Consider the following 20,545-nt stretch of genomic DNA (forward strand, 5'->3'; position numbering starts at 1 on the left):
AAAGCCGAACTCGACCCAGATGATTGAACAGCTACAACTCTCTCACAGCGCCCCTCAGTTTAGTCTTCATCAAATATTAACAGGAGCATATACTCGCTCTCTCTCACTTTCTGTCTTGCAAGATGTTCATTTAGGTATGCAAATATGTCAAAATGATTTGTGTGCCAGTAAACACAGCAGGCTGCTGAGTGTTAGGCAGAGGGTGTGGAAAAGCCAATTAGCTACATGGAGAATGGAGCCAATCTCTTTTTATTGCTTTGACTTATTTTGTAGAGTACAATCACTTCCACCATAGTATGTACTACGTGTGAAATATGTGATCTTTTGTTCTAAAATACATACGGTATACAGCAGCGTGTGTGTGTGTGTGTGTTTACTGGAAGGTGGTAAGTGGCTGCTGCCTGCAGGTTTTAAATTCAGCAGAAGGTCTTAAAGCGGATTATGGGATGTGCGAGGCTCTAGGTCTGAGTTTATTGAGACAATTAAGCCAACTAACATATGGTCAAACACCACCCTGTCTGCTGCCGTGCACTCTGATGTCCACACAGTGTTTCCTGATATTTATCCTGCAAACATCTGGAGAGCTACGTGACTCTTCCAGTGGTTATCAAGATATCATACCGCAGTGATTACTGGTGAATCAAAAACAAGAGCTCAGAGAGCCTGTGATCCTGCTGCGGGATAGAACATGGGCTCAATGGGAGACACCATTATTGTCTGTGCTGAACTCTGCCATGCTGGGCACACAGTCAAGACCCATTGTACTGTAAAGAGTCCCCACAAGATTTTAATTGATTTCAACGCGTTTGGACCCAAATCCTGGACCTGAGGACTAGAGCTGGAGCAGCTTTCACGCCCAGTAGAGGTTTTATATATAGTATGTGTGTGTGTGTGTGTGCGTGTGCGTGTGCGTGTGCGTGTGCGTGTGTGTGTGTGTGTGTGTGTTTTCTTTGGAAATGCTCTCTCTCACTTGTTCTCTCTCCCTCTCTCTCTTACACACACACACACACGCACACCCACTCTCTAGATGGGCTGTTTCACAAATACGTGAACTTGTCAGCTAGTTAAACTTTATTCACACAAACCAGTCACTCCTCTGAAGGAAAAGGTTTGAGCGATGGTTGTGTGCTCAGAGTGGCTTTTAAAGGTGATGCTTCGTTATTCAAGGATGATCTAGCTTCATTGACAAAAGGACAGGACAATGTTTATTGCTGAGCATATAGTCAGCTCTCAGCCACACCAGGTGCAACATTGATGGTGACGACAGGGCATCTGAGACCGTTAAAACTAACTTGGTTGTGGAGAATGTTTCCTCAACTGAACAGATCTCCAACAGGAGATATCAGAGGAAGAGAGAGGACATAGTGTGGGTCCTTTTAAGACAAACCCAGTCAGTTGGTAATGCTTAAAAACACAATGTGCTGCATCCTTCATGCAACCATGTGATTTGTTTCATAGTTCCATAGTGGGGTGTGTATAGCAATGTGATTAGGGTCAAATATATTGTACATATTTAACTCTTCCTACGCTTGCATACATGCAAACTGCATTATATTCAACATACAGTATCAAAAGCAGACAACATATATTGAATGATCTCTACTCCCAAACACTAGTAAATATGTTGCCTACACTTCGACTTACAAAGCAACAGTGGACAAACAAACAAACAAATAATACGTCTGAAATATGTTGCCATGGCAAGGTATACCAGCAGCTTTGCATGAGAATTCTAAATGTGAGAAGTGCTGTGTTTGTTTATTACCTGGAATGGGGATGGCAGGGGTCGTCTCATTGGGTACCACCCTGGGTGAATCGCTGTCTTCAACATAGAAGCGGGCTGTCTGGAAACAGCGCCTGACAGAAGGAGAGAGGTTACACTTTAACAATGTCTTTATTTCCATAGGGAGAGAGTTCTACAAACCCCTCACTGATTCATGATCTCACTCAGTTGTAATTGTCATTTGAAAAACAGAAACAAAGTCTTCTTTCTCATGAATTTGGAGGATAAACCTTTAATCCTCTGTGGTCATCAGTATCACTAAATCCATTGTACACTCGTCATTTGTTTAATAGTGCATTTGTATATGTCAACTTGCATTTACACATTTACTTTCTATTTTCTCCACAATTTGTTAAAGGTAATCCAACTGTTGTTCGGGGGAGGGTGCAGATTCATACACATGAAGTCACCAGCTGCCTCTGCTTCGATGTTCACACTAACCCTAAGATTTCACATCCTTCATACCCAACCACGAGGGGTCGCTGTTGCAACAACAGAGACCTGATCCCGCACTTACTTCCCACTCACAAGCATGGCTAGTTCAGTGGAAAGCACAAAAAAGAAAGAAGTGCAGGTGCTGGGTCATAGGTGATCAGTCAGGGTTTTTCAGTCATATGGATATATTTATTTAGTGGTCTGTTCGCTGGACAAATGATCTGACTTTGACTCTAGAGACCAATGTCTACATCCAGTCAACATGGTCTACTTTCATTTATTTTTTTATTTTTTACATGTTGGCCATATTGCCCCAACCAAAAATAAGTGGTTGTGATGATTGCCTAAACTTACCATAGAGATGGTATACCAGATAATCGTCTTATTTATTAATTTTTCAGTCCTCTGGGGGACCTGCCTTCATTGGCCAGATCCTTGCAGTGAACTGTTTGTGTGCGTGTATGTGTGTTTGTTTGTGTGTCTTTACAGAAAAAACAAAAAGAGAATACAGATTGTATCATGGCAGTCAGTAGGTGACAGTCCTCCTACCCTCAAAAATGTACTTTGAACTGCACACACATGGCACACACACACACACACACACACACACACACACACACACACACACACACACACACACACACACACACACACACACACACACACACACATAATAACGATCAACACAAACACACACACACCACAGTCTTTTAAGCTTGTTAGAGCTTAGACTTTTATCATGAACGATGTAACAACGCACTGCAGGTTTTATAATAAAGTGACTTGTCTAATTTAAAAAGTGATGTACTGTAGCACGCAGACACACACACAGACACACACACACACACACACACACACAGAATGTGCGTCACTCTATGTGATTGAAGTGACATACAGTACATGTAGAAACAGTTGCGCCGCAAAGCTTTCAGGAGCAGACACATCAGAAGGTCTCCTGTCGTGTTTTTAGCCTGTGACGGTGACTTTGATCACAAATGTAATGTTTGGCATTAGACTGCTTTGAAATGGAGATCTGCATCAGGCATTTGGAGACATGTTGGAGTTTAAATAAAGCAGAAAGAAGCAAAAGAGGTATCACATGTCTTCTCCCTCAGAAAACACTTAATAAGTAAGAACCAAATCCAGAGACAGAGAGCATGAACATGAGGTAGACGAGCTACGTTTACATCCAGCTGACAGGCTACTTTGAGAAAACGTAAGTCACAGAAAATAAAGTCTACAGAGGAGGTTTTGGGATTTTATTTGGGATGAACTAAATCAGTGTGTCTTAAAATGTTACGGCTGTCTTCTGAATGGTTCAGTCTGCTACATAAATAGGTTTTTATTTTGAAAGCCTTGCAGTGGCCTTCATCAGCTGACCAGATGCTACACTGCATGCATCGTTGTAATAATATCTTGACTATCTTTACCATATTCTCAAAGTCTTTGCATGGTTAATATGAATGAATGATGTTCAACCAAATAAATGCTGTCCTGATGTAAACCCTCTTATGGTTGTGTGATTAATGACTGTTGCCTGTCACACACAGAAGTAGCATGCTCTTGGTATATAGCTGCAAAGCCTCTTAGGGAGGAGGTTGGGCTCGATGTTCAGTTGTACAAAGTGTCTGACTTTGACGTGGGAGGCCATGCTGTTACCATCCTGTCTGCTACCAACAGTCATTGTTAGTTTCTTTTCACCATGACCACATTCTTCCCCCGGACCTTAACCTAGTAGTTTTAGTGGCCTAATCCTAAACAAACCTTTACTATAAAGGTGGAGGATCAGATCACTCTTCTGTTGTTCAGGTTCAAACAGCAATGATTTCACTAGCAGAACTACAGAAACATTACTGATGCTCTTTTAGTTAACCTGTACCTTCTTGACACAGGTTCATGGAAACATAGACTAATTTGTGTTTTTCTGCACATTCAAAATAATAACACACCTACCAAGCAATGCTCACACACTCATTCCTATTACAAGGTGTCAAAATAAAGGACTGCCACATGCCTTGTTTTAAACTCAACAACTAAATGAAACTTAACTTACTGACAGTGTGTGTTGCCATATGTCCTTTGCAGTGTCCTTATCCACTACTTAACTTCCAGTGACAACAACAGTTTTATAACAACCACATCTATGTGTGTGTGTGTGTGTGTGTGTGTGTGTGTGTGTGTGTGTGTGTGTGTGTGTGTGTGTGTGTGTGTGTGTGTCCAGACACTCCCTACCTGTATTTGATACAGAGCAGAGAGCAGAAAGTGTTCATCCTGGTGAACAAGCAGAGGATGGAGGCTGCCGCATACTGTTGCTGACATGAACTAAGTGCGAGTGCACAGATTGGAGGGACAGAAGGAGGGAAGACAGAAGGAGGGAGGGAGGGAGCGCAGCTTTCCTAACAAGGCATGAAGGGGGTTGTTCCCTCGCGGTGACACCAACACACAAACGCAGGTCAATCCCGAACCACTTCCTGGTGTGAGACAGCTGGTGTCATGATGCATTCATGTAACATGGGACAACATTGACATAATCATTCTTTGGTTCAAATAAACTATTTACAAACTGAGAGGAAGTCACAGTAGGTAAGTAAGGGGGTGAAATTACTATTTGGCCAATAATTCAAAGCCAATCTTCAGTACTTGGTAGTATCCGACACTCCGATATGCTCCATACAACTCACTCTGTCCTCCAAAATACAGTAAATTCTAATTACTGCAATTAATGTAGTAAGACATAAGGGCTAGATTAAGTTTCCAAAGGGTTTTTATATTTTCTGAACACACAGCAGAAAACAGATGTCAAGATTTTGTAACTGCAAATACATTAAGGAATTTGCTTAGTATGTTTTCTAAAAATATGGCCGACAGATGCAGATGCAAATGACTTGAACACTGCATAATGTTCCCAGATATTGTTTACCAAGTGATGTCCAATGTGCTTCTCAACAGCATTTTTAGTAAATACTGCATTATCAAGTAAGGTAAAACATATATTTAGTTAAGAAGCTGATATTCACCTCTTTTCTTAAAGACCTGAATGCAGCAGAGCAACAGCTGCTGGAGGGCCAATCGGACTGCAGCAGGGCGGAGTCTGTGTGGAACACAGGTTGTGACCTGAGTTTTGCTCCACAATAAGATTAAACACACTCCCAGTACCTGGTGCCAGGCCTGTGTGTGCGTGTGCGTGTGTGTGTTTGCGTGCGTGCGTGTGTGTGTGTGTGTGTGTGTGTGTGTGTGTGTGTGTGTGTGTGTGTGTGTGTGTGTGTGGGGGGGGGGGGGTCCATGTGATATGAAAAACAACAATACAACAATCTTATTAGGCATATGTCAGGCACCACGTTTAAGAGCAAATTATTAATTGTGTCAGCATTGCTTGTTATTATGATCTGTCTTCCCTCACATGCCACAAATGATTTAGATTTTTGCTGCAGCATAATAAACACCACTCTTCTGCTTGCCTGCCTCAGACTCTTACTTTTATACAACTAATAATTCATCACAATAATCAAATGATTTACAAGGATAATGTACCTACAGTAATGTATATCTAAAGAAGCTGGTTTGGACATTTGGATATAAATGAATATTAGACAGAGCGATTGTTTGGTGTGGTTGGTTCCTTCAGACATTCAGTCTACTACTTGGACCAAAGCCAGTCTAATACAGTCTGACAGCTGAACCAGGGTCAGCTCACTACGACGCTCCTTCTTGAGCTGTTAATGGTGCTTTATACACTTGGACGGAATTTAAGAAAAGTAAGTCGGCATATAAATGCTAATTAACATTCATATGCTCTACAAATATGAGTCATCAACCTGGTCTGATTTATGTGTGCTTTCTTTAACAAGTATTATGTCATTTCTGAAAATAAGAAGATTACAGAGTTGAACATACTGATTTATAACTGTGCCAAATGTTCTCACCCTGTAATAGGTCACCCTGGAGGTTTTAGGAAATATGCGTTCTACTTTCTTATGTAATCTTTATTTAACACAACACAAGATTTGGCATCCCCCACCACTATCACTCAGAGGACAGATTCACACTGAACAACTGTGACCAACCAGCTGATGAATGAAAAATGAAAAATGTATCAGCTTATTTAAAGAGATGAGGCCCATGTTAAACCATAAGCAAATGCAGCATTAGATATGCAGTCTTCCAATCATCCATCCACCTTCCAACCTCTAGGCCACCACCTGTAAAGTAGTTCATCGGTGATGGAGTTGTTGTACCCACCTCCAGTACACGAGCACAGCCAGCAGGAGACTGAGGCAGAGGAATGTCAGAGCTGAAACCACCACCAAGGGTACCAGCCACTCCACATGGCCCAGCCCCGCCCCAGACCCGGGGTTTGCCTGGTGGGTCAGGTTGGTCTCAGCACCTGGGCGGTCTGGAAGAAAAAGATGGAGAAACTGATGAAGGAAAGAAATTTCCACAGGCAGATAATAAGGTGTTAGAGATGGAGGCTACTTATCAGACAAGTGGGAAAGAATACAATCGAGTAGGAATGACAATTCTTAATATATGCGGAAATCTGGACTGGATTAGAGTGAAAGCAAGATTTAGCAAGAAAGAAGAAGAGGGAAGAAAGCAAGTATGACATATAGAGTAACTGTTAATATTAGCACCTTTGTCTTGGATCATATATGATCAATGGTTCAGGCTTTCATATATTTGCCTTTATATTGCCAGCCTATGAAAGCCTCTAGCACTTATCTCTTGTTGCAGAAGCATTTATATTGAAAAGAAAGGAACTGAAAGTCATAAAGGTTGACACAATTCCCTCTTTGTATAACTGTATTGATGGAAGCAACTGAAACAAACACAGGTTGACCTCTGTGTACAGAAATATTGTATTACACATATTTGAAACACCTCCCTTACAACTCCCCAAGTCCTTTAACGTTGACGTTGTTTTCTTTTGCTGTCGCTGTTTGAAGGAGCTGGATATTTAGGAAACACTAAGAACTTATCTGAGATCTCCAACAAACTGTGTTTACAGTATACATGTCAATGTGAGAATAGCCACAAGCTGGGGAATGTCAACTTGCATGACAAGATTTCTGGCAAACGCATTCCTTAAAACATGCAACATTACTACAGGGTATTCTTAAATGTCAGCACATGAACATAGAAACAATAATATCCCATCTTCAGGAACAGTCTGACATTTGAGGAAATGACTTCTGACAGCAATTTGTTTCACTTAATTTGTGTATGTTTTGTTTTTCCCAAACTAATCACTATGCAATTTTCATTTGACACAGAGGCTGTGGTAGAGGTTGCCAGGAGCGTACAGTAGAAATGGTGGAAATAATGGAACTAAGTACCCAGGGCTAGAACACAGGGGTAGCCCTCGTAAAGCCGGGACTTTAAGTTGAAGTTTGTTCCTATCTGCAATTTAGAATTTTTACATTATTAGCCAAATAAACAAACTATTCCTGTTGGTTCAACAAGTAGTGCATATTGATTCACTTTGAAGAAATCGTGCCATTGACAAAAAAAGAGTCAAATCAGGGCAAAGACAGCGGACAGAAAACCTCACACAGTAAATACAGTATATTGAAATATGCTGAGATTTCAGATTGTGCAGACTTCACTACCACATATACTTCTATCCGTAGGAGGTATTGTACAGAAATGACAATGGATGTTAATGCGAAGGGGGCCCACTGAGATTGCATATGTACAAGGCTTACATTATTGTGCGATTCCACTGGTGTTTGATTTCAGAGCAGTTACATTTGTACATCTGGATTGAAGAAATATATTGAGCAAATTTCAATAAATTGACTTATGACCTATTTGAATCACTAAACAAACATGGGATCAGGCTGTTCAAATGTTCACACACCTTTCTGGAAAAATGTGTATGCATTCTAAATTCACTTGTTGTTTCTCCATACTGTCCAACAATATCATTAACAAAGAAACAAGGAGCTAACCAACAGCTAAGAGCTGGACAAATACAACTAAAACTAATTGAGAATAGTAATGAGAAAAACATTTTGCTTTCTTCATGTTAGGATTCCTAATTTTACACACATTGAAGAATTCCAAAGTTTGATCGCTATCTTTGGGAATGTGTCCTGTTTAGTTTCCTCTTGTAATGTTCATGTCATGATGCAGTACATAGTTTATACTTTAGCAGAATTTGTTCGTGTGGAATTGGGACACAGCTTAATTGCTACGCTAGGCTACAGACGTTCTACGGACCTACTGTATCTCTGTACGGGACACTGGGATGAAACTGATCAATACCTCATCCTGGGTAAGACAGCAAACGGCGTTGTTCCTTTTACTTCATCTAACTGAAAATGTGAGCTGCAGTAAATACAAACCACCATGAATCAAAATGAATACAGTCTCCAGCCGAAGTTCTTACTGCCCTGAGTCCTGTACACTCTTTGAGGAAGTGCAGCCAGATAACTGCATCAAAACAAACACACACACAGCTCTATATCGTTTGAGTCACTTGTAAATCCACACCACAAACATCACCACCACCTACCCACTTCAGCGGCTGCTGCCGTGACGTTGCTGGAGCTGACGCCGGCCCCCATGGCCTTCAATGTTTGCCTGGAGCCGAACACCACATCAGGCAGGGCCCCTGCACTGCACCACAGCTGGCTTGCATCAACACTAACTCTGCATCCCCTTCCTTACATCCACACACACATGCACAGACATGCACGGTGCACACAGAGATGCTGCCTGCCTCTTTTCGCCTCTCTTTTCCTTCTGCCTTTCTCTTAAGATTACGCCGGTCTGCCAAAAATAAATAAATAAATAAACCCTTGCCAGTAGCACGCAAACACATGACACACAGTCACTCACAGTCACACACACACACACACACGCACATACACGCACACGCACACACAGTTAGTCACTCATACATACTGTACAGGCACTAACACACTCAACACACACCATAAACACACACATGTAACTATAAATGAAGCAGAGCCTTTTTTCTCCCCTCCCCTGCAGCTGAGTCTAGCCTGCAAGCCTCATCTCCTCTCGCCATGTCTGAAAGTAGGCCAGCACTCAGATCAGAGCGAGAAGAGAGGGAGAGGCAGAGAGAGGATGAGGGGGCGCTGGAGGAGGGAGCGAAAGGGAGGGGGGCAGTGGGCAGAGGAAAAGAGGAGAAGGACTAAAAGAAGAGATGGAGAGAGTGAAGAAAACAAAATGAAAAGTATGGAGAAAGTATGGCAAAGTATGATCAGCAGAGAAAGGGGGGGGGGGGGGGGGGGGGGCTGCAGGAGCAGGAGAGAAAGGTGGACAGATATAGCAAGACAGGATGAGAGAGAGGAAATCTGGGGATAAACAGAAGTTCCACATGCTGCTGAGTCAGGTGTGGCCCCAGTAAGACTGTGTGTCTGCTGCCCTGACTCTCCACTTTCACACCACTTGTATAATGTTACTAACATGGGCTGAGGGTTATAAACAAGCTCATAGTTTAACAATGGTGGGAAAAGTAACCTTTACTGAAGAAGTAAAAGAATTATCAGCAAAATATGTTTTTGAAGAGGTAGTGTGGTCTAGCGTTGCATTTATAAACGGATCGTATTATTTTGTGTGCAAAATCGCTAACTCCAGTCTGAGGAATCCATCTGTGGAGAGAGTGTGGGACGGCTGTGGATCAGAAGGTAGAGAGGTCGTCCACCAATTGGAAGGTCAGTGGTTCAAACCCTAGCCCCTGCAGTCAACATGTCAAAGTGTGTATGTAAATCTGTATTGCTCCTGATGAGCAGATGGCATGTGGGTATGAATGTGTGCTGTAAAAGTGCTTTGATTGGTCTCAAAGACTAGAAAATAGCTATATAAATCTTATCAGACCCTGTGCTACATCCTGATAGCTCTGATCTAATTTAGCATGGCATTCAGCGCCTGCAGTTTTACATTAAAAGCTTTGAGCAAGTTTGTTCATGTTAACAGAGCTTACTTTTCTCAAGCTACAGCTCAGTGCTTTAGGGTGGAGATATGTAGCTTGGATTAAGTTAAGTGTTTCTAATCAAACTTGTTTGAATCTTGAAACAAATGTACCACATGAATAAATTAACATGACATACCCTATACATCATAAACTTCACACAATAATAACTTTAGTGAGTTATATTTAGATAGACATCCCAATAATAAACATGCAACATGCAGCCAGACATGTTAGTTAGGAGATCAGTTAACGTTTCTCTGCCTTGAAGACTGGGACTTGTAGTTTATAGGCTAAAAGCAGTATAGATGCTTTCTGAAGTACTCAAAGCATGCACTCATCATAAAAACACATCCCACAACACGGTTCCGAACTGAGTTTAGTTACCACTTTTATAAAGTTGTGCAACAACTTTTTAAGCTTTTACCCTCGAGTCCCTTCAGCTCAAACTGAATAAAATGTGCTAAGTGTGCTTTGACAAGAGATTGAGAAAACCATTTCCGGAGAATATCAGAAGATTGCTTTGTTCATAATAATGTCTGGTCTTGCGCTTAGACTGTGTTACAAAGCACTTGAAATTGAATTGATGTCCCACGGTGTGTGCTTGGTTAATGCAGTGCCCTGCTGTATGGGCGGGGGGAGCAGGGAGAGGAAAAGCATTAGGTCTGCTTTCAGCTCCTGCTGGAACTTTGTTAACACTTTACTTTGCAGTTCATCCACTCTCTATCACTGCAGTTAATCCACTCTCTATCACTGCAGTTAATCCACTCTCTATCACTACAGTTCATCCACTCTCTATCACTGCAGTTCATCCACTATGAATCTCTATCACTGCAGTTAATCCACTCTCTATCACTGCAGTTAATCCACTCTCTATCACTGCAGTTCATCCTCTCTCTATCACTGATAGTTCATCCTCTCTCTATCACTGCAGTTCATCCTCTCGCTATCACTGCAGTTCATCCAACAACAGTTCATCCTCTCTCTATCACTGCAGTTCATCCTCTCTCTATCACTGCAGTTCATCCTCTCTCTATCACTGCAGTTCATCCTCTCTCTATCACTGCAGTTCATCCACTATCACTCTCTATCACTGCAGTTCATCCTCTCTCTATCACTGCAGTTCATCCTCTCTCTATCACTGCAGTTCATCCACTATCACTCTCTATCACTGCAGTTCATCCTCTCTCTATCACTGCAGTTCATCCTCTCTCTATCACTGCAGTTCATCCACTATCACTCTCTATCACTGCAGTTCATCCTCTCTCTATCACTGCAGTTCATCCTCTCTCTATCTAGCAGTTCATCCACTATCACTCTCTATCACTGCAGTTCATCCTCTCTCTATTACTGCAGTTCATCCTCTCTCTATCACTGCAGTTCATCCTCTCTCTATCACTGCAGTTCATCCACTCTCTATCACTGCAGTTCATCCAACTACAGTTCATCCTCTCTCTATCACTGCAGTTCATCCACTCTCTATCACTGCAGTTCATCCAACTACAGTTCATCCTCTCTCTATCACTGCAGTTCATCCAACTACAGTTCATCCTCTCTCTATCACTGCAGTTCATCCACTCTCTATCACTGCAGTTCATCCAACTACAGTTCATCCTCTCTCTATCACTGCAGTTCATCCACTCTCTATCACTGCAGTTCATCTACATTGAGGATTTATGCAAGAGTGCAGTTCCACCTTGTACCCTCCATCATGTCCACGCTCCAGCTTCAACTTGTTTTACACAACAATTCCCTACGATACCTTAATTTGCTAAAGTTGTGGTCATGGTCATTTCACTTAACACTGAACCAGGGGTGGAAGTAACAAATTACCACTTCTCTTGTTACTGTAACAACGTCATTTTACTTGAGTAATTGACAAAAATTGTACTTGATTTAAAGTCTGTTACAGTTAAAACAACAAAAGTCAAATAAAAAAAGTGTGAAAATGGAACAAAAGATAGGAGCTAAATCACCAGCTGCAGCAGAGAAGAAGCTGCAGGTGTGTCCAGAAAGGAGAGACTGCACTCAGCTGACACTTAATGAACAGTATATATACATATATAATACAATTAAGCATGACGTGATAATGGGTTAAAGGCCCACATATCTGTATGGTGGAAACGTATACGAAAAATAGTTCACAATCTGTCAGAGTCCAAATACGTCCAACTTTCCATCTGATCTGAAAAGTGAACATATACAGATACGCATGTCTAACCTATTGATAGAGTATCACTTCCTAATACAAAATGTATCAGACGAATACCCAACGAATGCATTAGATATACAAAAATATGGCATATACAAAATAAACACGCTGGTGTACGTTTATATAAGGTAAGGTATAAGTAGTATTCGTTAAGAGCTCACTGTGCTACGCTGGGGTGCGTTGTTGAATGCTGATGTTTTGAACATGTTCAAAATTACCGGATGTACCCGACGTGTGCTTCATAAGATATGCAGACGTTAGGTTACGTTAGACATACGTGAATACGGAATACGTATGCGAATATTTACCTACGTAAGTACAGTAGGTGAATACTTACCTACGTAAATACAGTACGTGAATATGTTAGAGGTACATTAGATATAGGCTACGTCGGCTGACGGTGAACCCTACAGCCAACTTATTGATAACGAGTGTATCACCTATTCCTACCCTATGTTAAGATTATCCCTGATGACGGAGTAACTTATTAAACGTGTTTCTACAGTACAGCTAGCGTTCAGTTAGCGTTTTGGGAGCTTATTGGGGTTTGAATATAGTATATAGGGTCCCTGTGTGTAGCTCATCCTCACTTCTTCACAGCACGTCTTGATGAGTACATCAACCTAGCATCAGAGAGCATGGAAGATGTTGAGAGGCTGCGACAAGAGTACATTTTAGCCGTTCTCCAGCATCAGCATGACGTGAACCAAATGGCACTTTTCCAGCGCCGTTGGCCAGACGCTCTGATATGTTTTGTATAAGTAAGTGATACGCTATCAATATGTTTCACATACGTATAGTAATTTGTTATGTATACGTCAGCTACAACACCACTGTGGAAAAGTTAGACGTATTTGGACTCTTGGAGCTAATTTTCATATACGCCGGCATACGTTTCTGCCATACGGATATGTGTGACAGGGCCTTAAGGTTAGCTTTATTGTACCTATGTTGCATTTACCTTAATTAACTTAATTAATCAAGGATTTAATGCACCATCCGGAGAACATGCTTGGTGACACAAATCAAACGCACCCATCATGTTGTGTGACCAGGGAGTGCAATTTTTTACTTTTACTTGGTTATAATATTCTAGTAGAACATTTGTAGACAAACTTCTTAAACCCAGTATAACGAAAATATTATGCAGTCAAGGTGTTGGCTTGGGTGTGGCTTAAATATTGTATGTTAACGTAAGTGCTATATACATTAGCAGAACCAGCTGGATGCATTACATTGTGATTTTCCACATCACTCTTTAACTTAATCTAACAATAATTGCATAGCCAGGAGATAACAGTGGAGAGAATGAAATAGTGATCAAAGCAGCACTGAAACATTCAGCAACAGTAACATCTGTAAATGATCTTACTCTTTGGGATATTTGGGAACATTGGTGTGTGAATTAAAAATAGTTTGTTACTCTCTGTCAAATCAGTGATATTATTAGTTTAGCTATATGCACACATTAGACCCAATGTATTACTGCCTTACCAAGTTGAGGTGCATACAATTTGTAGGGGCAAACACAATGTAGATGCTTCCAACATGTATACATGTGTCTGTTTTGTCAGTGTAACCTCACATTCAGAGGGCCTTGGATGTATGATCTTATTTTTAAGCATTCCTTCATATTGGATCCTTGACTGGAGAGTGCTTAATAAAGAATCTGTTTTTGGAGAGACAAGAACTTCTGAAGACTTTCACAATGTCCAAGTTGACCTTATCCAGTTATTTTATTTTATGTTCATGTAACTTGTACTTGGGATTCATCAAACATATTGCTGCAGCCAATGTCACCAAACTACTAGAACACAAGTTATTAAGATTAATACAAGAACATTTAGCATATTCCACCTTTCTTATTCTTTTTTACAAATGATCAAAACTAATTGTTTACATGAGTCTTTAGCACATAAGTTGACTCACCAGTGTGGATAGAGAAAGGCCAATGCTTCTTGTCCCTTCCTGAGCTTGGTCTGCGTGTCACTGCTCGGTCCTTAGCAGTGAATTCTGCCACATCAATGGCTGCCTCTGTGTTGGTAGAGGAGTTAGGGTCGAGTGGATTGTGGGTATACACCTCCAGGTGGTTTGCTCCATCAGGTGGCATGTTAATTGGATCTGGTTCTTTCTCCTTTGCAGTGCCGTCCGGTTTCTCGCTGGGCGGCTCATTCACCGCTGTGCTGTCGTCCTTCCTCCCTCCCTCGCTCACTTCTCCTGATCCCTTCCTCTCCTTCTTCTTGTCTTTCTCCTCTTCCTCCTCCTCTTCATCCTTATCCTCTCCTTCCCTCTCTCCGTCCTCTCCTTGACCCTTGCTGTTCTCTCCGTCCTCACCCCCAGCTTCACTGTTATCTTTGGCTGTGGCCGTCGTGACAGCAGAGGCAGAAGCGGTGGCCTCTTTGGCGGGCTTTGTGGGTTCAGTGGTGTGGCTTGCGGTGGTGGGGTTATGTGTTGGTGCTCTGCTCGGCCAAACAGAGCTGGGGAAAGAGGAGATAACTCCACCGCTGAAGCCCAGGCCGGCCAGTAAAGTACTGGTCACCACGGATGCTACAGTTGCCTGACTACCGCTGGAGGACGGGCCGATTCCTGTCGCCATGGAGACAAAGGAGAAGGGGATGCCTGAGGAGGTCCAAGTGGAGGAGCCGGAGGAGATGGGAGCCATGTCGGCTGAGGAAGCTGGCGACACCGTCGGCTGAGAAATAAACTATTTAATGATTAGAATTTTAAAGTATTTGCTCATATTATTGACCAAGGAGTTTAAGGTATATTTGAGGCAAAACACAATTATTTTATACTGTTATATTTAATAATTAAAATCCCTTTATCCTGTTACATGTGAACCACTGCTTTCTAATCCTGACTTTAATTCCCTTTAAGACATTCCTGTCCACACGGTGAAGAATGATGCGAATACACTGCTCTCTGCTGGATAAAACGTGAAAAGGCAATAGTAGTGATTCACATCTGCTTCCCTTACCATTCCAGTTTTCACGATCCTCGTCCCTTCAAAGATCCTGGTGGTGTTTGCTGAAATCCAGGAAAGAAAAAATGGGATATTCCACATTTAAACACAGGAAAGACAACCAGGCAACACTTCACTGGAAAGGGTGTCTATAAGACATTCATGAGTGCATTGCAAACACATTAATCACAACATGACAATATGTAAATTCCAGGCGCTGAATACTTAATGGGACATCAAATAAACTGAATGTAGTTAGATGAAATTAATTCATCTCGCTGCATTTCAGCTGCTTACTGCTAGTTTATGGCTTTCCTTTCCTCCTCTTTCCTTTCCTTTAGCCTGCAGCTGTTGATATGAGCTCACATAAATAACCACAATATGAAAGATTTTGTGATATTATGGTCACAGGAATCCTAACTGTCAGAGAATATTGTTTGCGTAAATGCAAATCAATATGCACGGCATGTTGAGAGGGGGCTGTGTAGATGAAGGAGATACGTACTGATGCTCATATTGACAGTCATGATGACATTAAAGATAATATTGCTGCAATTGATGAGCACTTGAAGTCTGTATGTGTTTGTGTGTGTGTGTATGTTTCTTTGTTACCTCTGAAGAGCATGCTCTGGCTGAAGTCACTGCGCATGTCATTCATGCAGATGGCCTGGACTCGAAACAGGTACAGCACATCAGGGGAGACGGGATAAATGACGGCCTCCTGGACAAAACACACACACAACATGCACACACACAAACACAATCAGTTAGGTCCTTCTAAGTTTGTTTCATTAGTCAAGGTAATTCAGTTACAGGGCTGGGAGTTCTTATAGAGAGCGGGGTTGCATCAATTAAGATATGATTAAGTCATTCCTAATGTGGCTCAGCAGGCAGAGTGGTCGTCCACCGGTCGGCCGTTCGATTCCCGGCCCCTGCGGTCAACATGTCGAAGTATCTTTGGGCAACGGTGTGTGGGTGTGTGTGAATGTATATCTCTCCTGATGAACAGGTGGCACCTTGTATGGAGCCTCTGCCTCTCTATGAATATGTGTGAATGGGTGAATGCTGACATGTGTTGTAAAAGCACTTTGAGTGATTGGCAGAAAAGCGTTAAATAAAAGCAGTCCATTTACCATTTAGGAAATAAAATCTGTTCATTATAAACCCTAAAACCAATTTTCAAATGAAGATTCAAATTTGCATGGCATCAGTGACTTTAAGGGAATGAAAAGTGCCCTTATAAATAAAGTTTATTATTATTATTATTATTATTATTATTATTGACTTTATTTGATTTTCTTGTGTTGTTATGCAGCAGCGCCCACTTGTTGAGTTGAGTCAGCTGTTAATGCAGCTGCTGCAATAAATCCTGTCTCATAAAACAACATTTAGGAATGTACTCAAGAACAAAAGAAAATCAGGAGATGGAGAATAGAACGCAGGATAAAGGTAAGGTTTTGTTGTTTGTCTAGTTAATACAAAACCATTTTTGTTTTTATGTATAATATTTTCAGGGGCATTAATAAAGTATTTTAGAACATTTCTGCTGCACCATGACGTCAGGGCATCTAGTACTGCAAGTGTGTTGCTTTTATAGTTTAAATATGTACTTATGTACGAATATAAATACATTATTTGTATTTTTTTGAATACTTTGCAATTGTTGAATACAGTTAGGTCACTTCACATTTTTACAATCCCAAACCAGACTATGCACCTCTCTTTCTATTAATTCATCCTACACATTTCATCCGAACTATGTGTTTCCATGGTCAGTCCCACGCCCTGTCAAATAAACAAGATAATATGAGTTGAAAGGTCCCTTTTTTAGCTTTTAACCACATCTCAATGCATCCTCAGCAGATTGAGCTGGCTCAGGTCAAATCAAATGCCCTAATGTGGCTATTCAGTCATGTGCAAACAAGGTGGTTGTATATGTGGGGAGGTGGTAACCCCTGTCTATGTTGAAAGCTCATAAAGCTAGAGAGTGGAGCTTTGAGGTCAGATAATTTTCCCGTGTACTATTCCTAAAGGTCAAGAATGGTTTGTCCTGCTCAAAAACAGTGAGCTCAAAAACAGTTTATCATGGGGGTCACAGCCTGTCCTCCTTAAGGCCATCAGCCCACCCCCCCCATTTTTTAATACATCTCTGACAAGCTTTCCGAACCAGTTAATAGAAAGAACTCCCGCTGCTTTGGATCATGATAAAGGAGAATGGGAAAGCTATCATTTACATGCGCTTATCTTAAAACCAGTAAGAGATGAATTCCAGTAATGCCATTTTCTTATGGTATATTAGACTCTTACTTGTTATCCCTGTACTGCTTCATTCTCTTTAGACAATTTCTTTATATTACTAAAGTCTTGCTTTTTAATCAAGTCTGACAAATTTATCAGCCAGCCATTTCACAAGCTGTGTTATCACTGCAGATAATCAGAGTCACACTGAGTTACAAAGTGCAAATATTACATTACTTTACATTACATTTCATGTAGCTGACACTTTTGTCCAAAGCGACTTACAATAAGTGCAAACATTCATGAGGATACAACTCCGAACAGCAAGAATCTTGCAAGTACATTAGCTTAAAATACGTCAAATAATTTAAGTGCAGTACAACAGTTTCAAATAAAGACAAACCAATTTAGTGCTACACACAGAATTTCCAAAAAAATTATATATATATATATATTTTATTTTGCCGAAGTGCAGTCTAAACAGGTGAGTTTTTAGTCTGCGGCGAAAGGTGTGAAAACTTTCTGCTGACCTCATATCAGTGGGGAGCTCGTTCCACCATTTTGGAGCCAGGATAGCAAACAGGCAGGTTTTATTTGAGGGGAATATGTGTCCCACTCGCAGTGAGGGAGCAGCGAGCTACCGATGCAGAGCGAAGTGAGCAAGCTGGGGTGTATGGTTTAATCATGGCCTGGATGTAGGAAGGGCCTGATCCATTCACAGCACGGTAGGCCAGCACCAGAGTCTTGAAGCAGATTTGAGCCGCCACTGGTAGCCAGTGAATGGAGCCGAGGAGCAGTGTAGTGTGGGAGAACTTGGGTAGATTGAAGACCAGTCGGGCTGTTCCACTTTGGATGAGCTGTACATGGCACATGTAGGCAGTCCAGCAAGGAGGGAGTTGCATTAGTAAAGGCGTGAGATGACAAGAGCCTGGACAAGAACCTGCATCGCCTTCTGAGTCAGTAGGGGATGTATCCTCCTGATGTTATACAGAGTGTGTCTGCAGGAGCGGGTTGTTGCAGTGATGCTGGAGGGCAGTTAGTCATCCAATGTCACACCCGGATATCTTACATTCCAAGTCGGGGAAACGACAGAGGTGCCATTGTTGATGCTAAGGTCTTGGATGGGAGCACAGTTTGGTCTTGTCAAGGTTGAGTTTCAAGTGATATGCGACCATCCACTGAGATATTTCAGCCAGACAAGCAGAGATCCGTGCCTCCACCTGGGTTTCAGATCTGGGAAAAGACAGAATCAGTTGAGTGTCATCTGCGTAGCTGTGGTAGGAGAAGCCATGAGAGTGAATGAGATAGCCAAGTGAGTTGGTGTACATAGAAAAGAGGAGGGGACCCAGGACAGAGCACTGAGGAACCCCAGTGGTGAGTTGACAAGGGTCTGACAGAGAACCTCTCCAAGTTACTCTGTAGGTAACTCTTTGAAGTAGGATTCGAGCAGGGAGAGAGCAGAACCTGAGACTCCCAGTTATTGGAGGGTGTAGAGGAGTATCTGGTGGTTCACTGTGTCAATGCATCAGAATGATCCAGAAGGATGACAACAGAGGAGAGGGAGGCTGCTCTAACAGCGTGAAGTTCCTCAGTGACAGCGAGGAGGGCAGTCTCAGTTGAGTGGCCTGCCTTGAAACCAGATTGGTGAAGATAGAGAAGGTTGTTCTGGTGAAGGTAAGACGAGAGTTGATGGAAGACTGCGTGTTCAAGTATTTTGGAAATAAATGGAAAAAGAGAGACAGGTCTGTAGTTGTTCACTTCAGAAGGATCGAGTGAGGGTTTCTTTAGGAGAGGGTTCACTCTTGCCTCTTTAAGAGTGTTTGGAAAGCAACAAGTTGTTAAGGAAGTGTTGGTGAGATCGGGGAGAAAAGAAAGAAGGTTAGGAGCGATAGACTGGAGAAGGTGAGAGGGGATTGGGTCCAGAGGGCAGGTGGTATGGAGGACAGAGGTAACAAGGGTTAGAACTTTATTTGGGGAGAGAAAAATACGACAGGCCATTGGAAAATATCATATTGACAATCGTATGACACTTACACCTTAGCATTTTTCACCCGTCTAAACGGTTGTTTAGAGAGTTTGACCACCTGTTTGCTGTAAAAACAAAACAAAAAAACATTTGGTAGCCTCTAATGCTAATGTGGTTTAACTGTTTAACTTTCAACAACAGAAATTTGAATAATTAGCTTGTACATGCCTTCTGTCCATGTAGAAAACATACATGAAGAACATAATGTTTCACTCATAAAAGCTGCACAAATTAATATTATTTTACTAACAATGGATCAAATTACTGTGTGTATTAATGTTAAAGGGGTTTCTCGTTGTGACCTAGAGAGAATCATGGCCAACTGTACAGTTCGCCTTTGCTCTCCAGAGCATTTTAACATATTTTAACTTATTGTTTTGTCTTATCTCTCATCCACTCATCCATTCATAGCAGCAACAGGCAGATGTTTCAAACAAAAAATTCCAACAAACCCACTATACCAGTGTGCTCCAGAGGACTAAACAGCAGAAAGATTAAGTTACAGACTAGCTGGTAAACATAGTGGAGAATTTAGCAGCAAAAGGGCCAGATATTTGTCTTTCTGGTGGAGACCAAAACTAAAGGGAGAGTGAATGTTGGACTTCATCAGTTGGCCAAATGTATAACCCCAAGTAAATGCTAATGTTGCTATGTGTCTGCTGGATATGTAATCAAATAATTGTTTGTTACTGTAACACATTTACCAAATTAACTTCAGAAAGGAAAAACTATGTTTGATTTCCAGCTTGTTGTGCAGTTCAGCCTCAAAGTAACAAAACAACAAAACAAAACAACCACAAAACAACAGATTAGTTCAACTTTAAATAATTTGTTGGTGGTTAAAAAAGTGTTTAAAAAAGACACCTTGGCAAAAAGCAATACAAATTTTACATTGAAATGAATGGGCTGAAAATAACATATAGACCGTATCAAATCTTATTTTCCACAAA

The 20,545-nt window shown here is 41.5% G+C and overlaps 1 protein-coding gene across 2 annotated transcripts in view; it reads right to left on the bottom strand.

Annotated features, from left to right (window-relative positions):
* Nucleotides 1-20,545, bottom strand: part of LOC115008088 (receptor-type tyrosine-protein phosphatase gamma-like) — a 377,770-nt gene that overhangs the window by 25,634 nt on the left and 331,591 nt on the right. The window contains exons 10-14 of one of the 2 annotated variants that reach the window (XM_029431375.1): nt 15,944-16,052; nt 15,347-15,396; nt 14,299-15,061; nt 6,458-6,611; nt 1,766-1,857 (exon numbers count right to left, since the gene is read on the bottom strand). In XM_029431375.1, the coding sequence (XP_029287235.1) occupies nt 1,766-1,857; nt 6,458-6,611; nt 14,299-15,061; nt 15,347-15,396; nt 15,944-16,052 (1,168 nt within the window). Of the gene's footprint in view, nt 1-1,765; nt 1,858-6,457; nt 6,612-14,298; nt 15,074-15,346; nt 15,397-15,943; nt 16,053-20,545 lie in introns of both variants that reach the window. The other variant, XM_029431374.1, reaches the window with a different exon arrangement.

This window comes from Cottoperca gobio, chromosome 5, assembly GCF_900634415.1.
Source record: "Cottoperca gobio chromosome 5, fCotGob3.1, whole genome shotgun sequence".
NCBI lineage: Eukaryota > Metazoa > Chordata > Actinopteri > Perciformes > Bovichtidae > Cottoperca > Cottoperca gobio.